Raw genomic sequence first — 9,511 nt, 5'->3', positions numbered from 1 at the left:
TATTTGTGAGTCCAACAAAGTTAGCCTAGGTTCTCAACCACCACAATCGCCTATATAGTACAGTGATGCAATAGGTTTATCATACCTTTCACACAAATAACACATTAAAAAATGAACACAAAAATAGAACATTTTTAATCTTACAGTAGAGTACCTTGAAAAGTCCAGTAGTATAGTGCAACCGCTGGCATACAGGGGCTGGCATCAAGAGTTACTGACTGGAGGAGGGAGAGCAGGTGGGAGATGGTAGAGCTGAAGGACTGTCAGCAATCAGAGCCAGGGGGCAAGCTGTGCTCTCTCTCATGCCTGACGTTGATGGACCTCATATTTGCATCTTTGAAAATTCACAACTTGACGGGTCGTATGTCCGGGACTTACTGTATGTAAGCAGAACCTCAGCAAATTGAAGAGAGGATGACTGTGGCTTCAAAGGGGAGAGGACAATCCTCAGAAACTGTGTGCAGATTTCATAACAGGACTCCCTTGAGGTTTGTAGGGTTTTTTCCTTGTTAATTCCTGGAGGTACTGGCTTTGCAATATCATGATCTCTTCCCTGGCAGTGAGTCCACAGTCAGTATTTCCTGAAGCCTCCTGATCTGCCTGGCAGTGCCTTGTGTTCTAAGGGTTACCAAGATGAGAGGCGGACTCCACCCTCAGAAGGTGTGTAACGGTGGTGGGGAGCTAAAATCAGGTCGTGGAAGCGTCGACAGTGCAGTGTGGACTTGACTGCACTTGCTGTTGTGAGAGAGGAGAGAACAGGCAGCAAATGTGGTTGGCAAGAGCTTATGGAGAAGGTGGGAATTAATCCGGGGTTAATTGTGAGGACGTCTTTCTCTCTCCGAGATGCTGGTGGTTCTCCTCTAGTGCCTTTCTCCTCTTGGAGTCTGTTGCTCACGAAAGCCCTTCAGAACCATTCTTGCTCACGTACCCAGCTCAGCCTTGTTACTTGTAGGTGATGTGTGTGTCTGGAGATGCCTGTTGATGGGTAGCACCTAAACTAACAGGTTGTATGACACGGAAGAAATGCAAGGTGAAAAGTGATGCGGGTGTCTGACTTGGCTTCTCAAGTACAAGTGAGCTTCACAGGATTTGACGTCTTTATTTATCATCTTTATTCCTGTGAGCTTCACAGGATTTAACGTCTTAATTTATCGTCTTTATTCCTGATATTGTCGAACATGGAATTTTTTAAAGCTTTATTATTTTCCTCCTGTTAATAGTTACAAAGAAGTCATTTGGTGTTGGTAAACTAAACTTTTAGAATATTTAACTTTCCATGCCTGATATTAATGTTTCCTCAAATTCCGTGATTCTTAAGTAGAAAAGCACTTTCCTAAACAGTGGGAGAGAAGGGAATTTTGAGGGAGCTCTTTGATCAGTTTGTGTACACCTGTGCCCTTGTATCAATATTTTTTTTTCACTTGAGGGTTCAGATTGCCACCCTTTGGCAGGAAGGAAGGGAGAAATTCTCTTACTGGTGTGTGATTTAATATGTTGAGTGACAGTGTGTGCTGTGTCAGTCTGCTTGGGGACAGAATCGGAGGGGCTGGCCATGAGCTAGTGTCTGTGGTTGAGCGAGTGTTTCAGGCATGTACCTTTGGAAAGGAACTTGGGACCCTGGGCTCCACTTCCTCAAGCTACTTCTCAGTGTCGGCTTTCTCCTTGTAGGAATGAGGCAGGGAGTAATAGGCCCGCTTGCTGCTTTTGCTGGGTCAGGCCCTGCCCTGGAGACAGGGCCCGTGGCCCAGCAAGCAGAGGGCCAGCGTCCAGCCTCCTGCCGCCAGGAAGCTGCTGGCGTGCGACCCACTGTGGAGGTTACCCTGTCCTACTGCAGAACTGGTCCGCGTTTGCACCTTCTAGCCAAACCCCGAATTGGCAGCTGTCGTGCCAGAAAACATTTCAGAGTTTGCTTTAGACGGTGTGCTGTGGTTACACAAGAGGCCGTCCTAGTTTTAAAGGGAGTGGTTGCCCAGAATGACTGAGCGATACCCGGAAGGGCCCGGGAAAAGCTGGAGCTCCAGGTCTCATTCGCCGAGAACTGTATGGACGGAGCTCTCCAGGCACAGAGGGAGGCAGCCTTTGCTGCAGAGTGGACTGTATCCCAGAACGAAAATAAACCCAAAGGAAATCACAGAAATCTAGCAGTGGGTTTCGGTTCATTGGCCTGAAAATGAGCCCTTCTCTTCGGGGCTGAATTATCCCAATTAGCTAAATGTGTTTGTGGTGAAGGGCTGTAGGAAAAGGAAGCTCACTGGAAGAGGAAGCATATGGTATTCTGTTTTTTTTTTTTTTTTTTAATTTTATTGGAGTATAGTTGCTTTACATTGTGTTAGTCTCTGCCGTACAGCAGAGCCAGAAGCTCTGCATATATCCCCTCCCCTCTGTTTTTGGATTTCCTTCCTGTCTAAGTCATCACAGTGTTGAGTAGGGTTCCCTGGGCTATGCAGTAGTCCTCTTTAATTATCTATTTTATACGCAGTATCAATCATGTACCTAGATCTCCCAATTCATCCCACTCCCCCTTCCCCCTCAGTATCCATATGTGTATTCTCTATGTCCATGCGGTATTCTGGACCGTGTGTTTATGAATGGGGAGAGAGAACAAGGCTTTTATAGAGAGACTTTGCTCAGGGAGACCTGCCCACAGGGATCACGTGATGTTCACCTCTTGCTCATTATATCTCCTTCCCCAACCGTGCATTTAAAAAAGAAAAAAGCTCAGAAAACCCTTCCTCACCACAGTCTTCTGCACAGGACCATGCACCCCCTCAGTGCTTCCTTAAGGGATCCCTTCTTCCAGCCACCACCATCTCTAATTCCTTCTTGCCTGAATTCTGCTTTTCCAGATCTTTGCTCCTCAGATCCTTTTAGCCTTAGTTGTAAGCTGGGTCAGAGTTAAGTAAAAATTTTTCACACAGTCAGTTTTCAAGATTAGTATTTTGGAAGTGAGCCTAATCAGAGGCCAGGGATTTCGCTTGTGCTCTGTGATGAGTAGAGCTGAAGTATGTCTAATATGCTTTTCTGAGAGTGGGTTCCCAGCGTTCATACATCCTCTATTTCTGGGACTTAGGCCTGAGGAAGAAGGAAGCTTTAATCAGCTGGAAGCTGTTTGTGGCGAGGGTGTGACCATCCACATTGTGTGTTATCTGCTGCCATGGCAGTTTGTTGAGCAACTCTCGTGACCCATTATTTATAAAAATCAAGGCCAAGCCATTGCCATCTTAATAGAAAGTTGCTGCCTCTGGAAGACACCCTTGAGTGGTTACGATTTAATGGGGTCCGTGACTTTGGCTGAATGGGCCAAGCTGTGATGTGGGCTGACACTACCACGGAAGTGAGCAGACCAGTTGGGAGAGACAGAAGCTCTTCTGAGCTCCTACCCACCTTCTGCAGTTTCCGCCCAAGCTCGTCATGTGTACAAATGATACTAGATGTATTTCACCAAATGGTCCTCTCTGAGTGAATGAATCATGGAACCCATTTAAGAAACGCTTCTTCTGTTTGAGTGTAAGTTCATCTCTGGGGATTTCCGTGGTCTGGTGGTTGAGTGGTTAAGAATCTGCCTGCCAATGCAAAAGATAGGGGTTTGATCCCTGGTCCGGAGGATCCCATGTTCCGCAGAGCCACTAAGCCTGAGCATCACGACTCTTGAGCCTGTGCTCCGGAGCCCGTGTGCTGCCGCTGCTGAAGCACCTGGAGCCTGCGCTTCACAGACAGAGAAGCCACCTCAGCAAGGAGCCCGTAAATGAAGAGGCCCTCCGCTTTCTGCAGCTCGAGAAAGCCTGTAGCAACAAAGACTCAGTGCAGCCAAGTAAATAAATCTTAAAAAAAAAGTCATCCCCTGTAGTCACTGCCTGGGCCTAGTTCTTGTAGAACATCTTCATGTTCACCAGCAAATGGAAGTTTCTCCTTGTCCACAGTTTAATCAGTTGGGCTGCTAAATTGTAATCTAAGATTTCAGCTCAGAAAACAAGGTCCCTTGCAAGTTGTTGAATTTATGTGGTAGGTGGCGATTGGCAGTAGCTTGAAGAGTCATCATGTGGCTGGAAAGAAAGAGGCTGGACCCGGCAGGGCTGATGCGCTGCTCTGCATTGCTCTTGAGGTTATCGCTGATTTATGACTGTGGTCCTTAGAGACCAGGAAGTCATCGTGGCTGCCATTTATTCATCTTCCGTCTTGATCTGACTTTGATTATTGCTTTTTTTCTTGTGGGGAAAAACTCCTCATTTTATATTATCTATGATTTATTTTAAGCATCTTTGATTTAAAAAAAAAAACAAAACAAGAAAATCCCTGAAGACAGGGCACCAACATACTCTCAGACTGCATTGTAAATGTAATTTTGGATATAATTGGATTGACTCATCAAGTGAGGCCATGTAGTTATTAGTGCAGTTGTTTTTTTCTCCTCTGAGCATTTGTTTGAAAGTTAATGCCTTTTTCTCCTCCCTAGGTGACCGTCCCAGTCCTCCTAAGGAGGACACCCCTCCCAGCAGCCTGGACTCGCTTTCCTCTCCGTCTCCCACGACTGCCACTGCCCTTGGGCACCCTGGACCAGACCGGAACCACCTGCTTACAGACGGGGGCAGCTTCGGGGACTGGGCACCCACTGCGTAAGTAGCTGTGCTCTTCTGTTGGGTGCTGAGGGAAGGGGGGCGGTGATTTTTATTCTGAAGTTTTATGTGCCAGGTCAGTCCTATAGCCTGAGACCTCAGGACCTTTGCACTCTTAATCTGTGGGGATGCCACAGAGGAGAGGGTCCATAAACCAAAGGGAATAGGGTCTGTGTGTTCCCAGTATGGAAGGGATGGGTGGATGCTATTTCAAATCTGTTTTAAGTTCAATTTGTGGAAGTTTGGGGTTGTACAAAGGAAGTTTGTTATTGTCCTGCTCGGGAGGTTTTCTCATTAGTTACCACAGACTTTTAGAAAGACGAAAATCTTGCCTTGTGATCAGTAGACTTTTAAGTTTTCTATAGGATGATATCTTAATGATAGGAATTTTTATGAGCGTCATGCTAATGCCTTACTCTGTTTACTCTGTGTGATCATGTATAATTGACAATTGATGGATGAAATATCTGATTTTGTCTTCTCAGTGTGGTTGAGTGCCAGGCATATGCGGATGCTCATGTGTATTAGGGTAAATAATTCCAATACAAACAGAATACCGTGCGTGGGCTTGGTTTGACTGCTTGAGGGTGTGTCTTTCTCTACTGCCTGCAGTTGTGGAGTAAATGCACATCGGTGGTCGTGTGCAACGTCAGACTTCAAACAAATGCTCAGAGAAGGGAAAATAAAACAACTCCACTAATAATTACATGACATGACTTGATTAGTCAATCAAGTGACATCCAAAAATACATCTGTAATTCAACCTGAGAGTATCTGGGTGTCCTGCCTTTAAAGTGGGGGGAAAAAATCAAAGTTGCTTAAAATAAGTCACAGATAATGATGTCATTTGACCCTAGCTGAGCATTCTTGGGACTTTAAATGGAATTGAAAACTGTTCCTCACAGTACTTGGCTTTTTATAGTTACTGCTGGATTCACATGAAATCATTATGAACTTATTAAGTATTAAAAGAGGCAGGGACAAATCTGGTACGTTATCCTGAAATTTGGGGGTGACCTAAAGACTTTGCAAAATCTAGCTGAAAATCCAAGCGGAACTCAAAATATGGGTACATGTTCTCCAGAGGAGTTTTTTCCCCCCAAAGATTGTCACATACATGTATTTAAATGCTGAAGACTGTATTGTGGATTTAAATTACATGTTACTCAAATGGGCCTATCCTTTTTACCGTTCTCTTTTAAAAGTAAGAATAATTTTTCACTTTTGTGCCAGAAGCAAAAGTAACAGTGGCTACATCGGAACCCAGAAGCTGTAACGCAGGGCACTCTAGCAGTGGGACTTGAGGTGTATTAGTGTGTGTGTGTGTGTGTGTGTGTTTTAAAGCACAGACCAAGCCTCCAGTCTTGTCAGTAACTGTCCCGGTCAGTGGACAGCAGTTTAGTCAGTTCTTCGTGGTCGTTATGTGGAGCAGTGGCATTCTGAGCCACGATGCAGCCCGTGCTCAGTTCATAGCACATCCACTGCTGAGACATGAAAAGCTTGATATTTTTGGTTGTCAATCAAATGCGGAGTGAATCCCCCAGCTTCTTATTCATACAGATTAAAAAAAAAAAAAAAAAACACTTCAGTCTTTATTTATCTGCTTTATGTCTCAGGCCAGGCCCTGCTCAGCATGTGGGATCTGATTTCCCCGACCTTTGCTCCGAGTATAGGGAGCACAGAGCCTTAACCCCTGGGCCACCAGGAAGTCCCCATACACATCTTAAAATGACATAGAAAGTACTCCAACCTTGAGAGGCCTGAAAAAAACAGGGCAAAGTAAGTAGTTGAATCCAGTCTGGAAAGGAGATTTTTGTTCCAATGGACACTTCCTGCTATTTGAAGAACTTAATCTTTTTCCCTGGGTGCTAGACAAAACCCTTCTCCCTCTTACATATGTAGAATGTTTCCTGTGTATCTTTTAAAGGATTTGTTGTAAGCATGCTTCAGTCTAGATTTCTCATTAAGTTGGGGAGTGCTTCTCATACTTGAGCCAATGAGGACCCTTTGCAGGACTTGTGAAGCCCACAGTGCTGGATCCCACCCAAGAGTGATGCTTAGTGTTAGAGGGGAGCTGGAAGATGTGTATTTCTAATGTATTTCCTGACGATGTTGGCAAACCCTGATATACTCTCCTGCCTGCCCCTCCCCCACGGTTCCAGGCACGTGCCGATGTACATCTCCAAGGATTATAGTTAAGAGAAGTGACAGTGCATAGTGCTTCCTTTTTTTTTGCTTTTCTTTTCTCTTCCTAGGATTGTGTGTTTGCTCTCTTCAAGCAGCCCCTGGGTGCTCACTGCAAATGTTGATTCCCTTTGCCTGAAATGTCTCCCTTCCTTTTTGCTCAAGACAATCCTGACCTGTCTTCAGGGTGTAATTTAGTTTTCACTTTTGGGAAGCCTTCTCGAGTATTCTAGTCTCCTGGAGGATTCAGAATTATACCTTTCTCTGTCTGTGCCCAATACTTGATGTTAGGAAATGATTCCCTAATTAATGTTGTTGTTGTTCAGTCACTAAGTCGTGGACGTCATGCCACCAGGCTCCTCTGCCCTCCACTGTCTCCCAGAGTTTGCTCAGATTCATGTCCATTTCTCCTTTTGCCTTCAATCTTTTCCAGCATCAGGATCTTTTCCAATGAGTCAGTTTTTCGAATCAGGTGGCTAAGTATTGAAGCTTCAGCTTCAGCAACAGTCCTTCCAAAAAATATTCAGGGTTTATTTCCTTAAAGATTGACTGGTTTGATCTCCTAGCAGTTCAAGGGACTCTCCAGGGTCTTCTCCAACACCACAATTCAAAACCATCAATTCTTTAGTGCTCAGCTTTCTTTATGGTCCATCTCTCACATCCATACATGACTGCTTTGAAAAACCATAGCTTTGACTATGTAGATCTTTGTTGTCAGAGTGATGTCTCTACTTTTAAATATGCTGTCTATGTTTGTCACAGCCTTCCTTCCAAGGAGCAGTGTCTTTTTATTTCATGGCTGCAGTCACCATCAGCAGTGATTTTGGAGCCCAACAAAATAGTCTGTCACTGCTTCCACTTTTTCCCCACCTATTTACCATGAAGTGATGGGACCGGATGCCATGACCTTAGTTTTTTTTGAATGTTTGAGTGTTAAGCCAGCTTTTTCACTTTCCACTTCCACCCTTATCAAGAGGCTCCTAAGTTCCTCTTCACTTTCTGCCATTAGAGTGGTTTCTGCCGTTTTGCATTATGTACTCTGCATGGAAGTTAAATAAGCAGGGTGACAATATACAGCCTTGCCATACTCCTTTTCCAGTTTTGAACCAGTTTTTCCATGTCCAGTTCTAACTGTTGCTTCTTGACCTACATATGGGTTTCTCAGGAGGCAGGTCAGGTGGTCTGGTATTCCCAGCTCTTTAAGAATTTTCCACAGTTTGTTTTGATCCACACAGTCAAAGGCTTTTGCATACTCAGTGAAGCAGAAGTAGATATTTTTCTGAAATTCCCTTGCTTTCTCTATGATCTGGTGGATGTTGGCAGTTTGACCTCTGGTTCCTCTGCCTTTTCCAAATCCAGCTTGGGCATCTGTAAGTTCTCGGTTCATGTACTGTTGAAGACTAGCTTGGAGGATTTTGAGCATTACCTTGCTAGCATGTGAAATGAGAGCAATTGTGTGGAAGTTTGAACGTTCTTCGGCATTGCCCTTCTTTGGGATTCGAATGAAAACTGACCTTTTCCAGTCTTAGGACCACTGCTGAGTTTTCCAAATTTGCTGGCATATTGAGTGCAGCACATTAACGGCATCATCTTTCAGGATTTGAAATAGCTCAGCTGGAATTCCAACACCTCCACTAGCTTTACTTGTAGTAATGCTTCCTGAGGCCCGCTTGACTTCACACTCCAGGGTATCCAGCTCTAGGTGAGTGACCACGTCATCGTGGTTATCTGGGTCATTAAGAGCTCTACTGTACAATTCTTTAGTGTACTCTTGCCACCTCTTCTGTTGGATCCTTCCCATTTCTGTCCTTCATCAGGCCCATCCTTGCATGAAGTGTTCCCTCCATAGTTCTCCAGTTAACCCTTAACTTTCCTTCTTGTCTGATATGTGTGCGTCTGCGTCAGTAACTCCATGTGCCTGCCTGCTTATCTGTCTCACTCAGTTCCAGCTGCTGTAACAAAATTACTTTGAGTGGCTTTATGAACAGCAGGAGCTTAATTACCACAGTTTTGGAGGCTGGAAGTCCAAGTTCAGGGTGTCAGTCTAGCTGGGCCCCAGTGGGAGACTGCTTCCAGTGAGCAGAGTGCTCACTTATCTTGTATTTGCATGTGATGGAGAGCAGAGAACAGAAACGGATTCTTATGGATCTTCAGTTCAGTTCAGTTCAGTCGCTCAGTCGTGTCCGACTCTTGTGACCCCATGAATCGCAGCATGCCAGGCTTCCCTGTCCATCACCAACTCCCGGAGTTCACTCAAACTCACATCCATCGAGTTGGTGATGCCATCCAGCCATCTCATCCTCTGTTGTCCCCTACTCCTCCTGCCCCCAATCCCTCTCAGCCTCAGAGTCTTTTCCAATGAGTCAACTCTTCGCATGAGGTGGCCAAAGTACTGGAGTTTCAGCTTTAGCATCATTCCTTCCAAAGAAATCCCAGGACTGATCTCCTTTAGAATGGACTGGTTGGATCTCCTTGCAGTCCAAGGGACTCTCAAGAGTGTTCTCCAGCACCACAGTTCAAAAGCATCAATTCTTCGGCGCTGAGCTTTCTTCACAGTCCAACTCTCACATCCATACATGACCACAGGAAAAATCATAGCCTTGACTAGACGAACCTTTGTTGGCAAAGTAATGTCTCTGCTTTGAATATGCTATCTAGGTTGGTCATAACTTTCCTTCCAAGGAGTAAGCATCTTTTAATTTCATGGCTGTAAT

The 9,511-nt window shown here is 44.9% G+C and overlaps 1 protein-coding gene across 2 annotated transcripts in view; it reads left to right on the top strand.

The window, feature by feature from the left end:
* Positions 1-9,511, top strand: part of ARHGAP10 (Rho GTPase activating protein 10) — a 215,870-nt gene that overhangs the window by 180,894 nt on the left and 25,465 nt on the right. For both annotated transcript variants that reach the window (XM_010840774.1, XM_010840773.1), the window contains exon 13: positions 4,454-4,613. In XM_010840774.1, coding sequence (XP_010839076.1) covers positions 4,454-4,613 — 160 coding nt within the window. The remainder of the gene's footprint in view (positions 1-4,453; positions 4,614-9,511) is intronic.

Source organism: Bison bison, unplaced genomic scaffold (assembly GCF_000754665.1).
Source record: "Bison bison bison isolate TAMUID 2011002044 unplaced genomic scaffold, Bison_UMD1.0 scf7180017864146, whole genome shotgun sequence".
NCBI classification, from domain to species: domain Eukaryota; kingdom Metazoa; phylum Chordata; class Mammalia; order Artiodactyla; family Bovidae; genus Bison; species Bison bison.
Note: the sequence above shows the minus strand (reverse complement) of the source record. Positions and strands in the feature narration are given on the sequence as shown.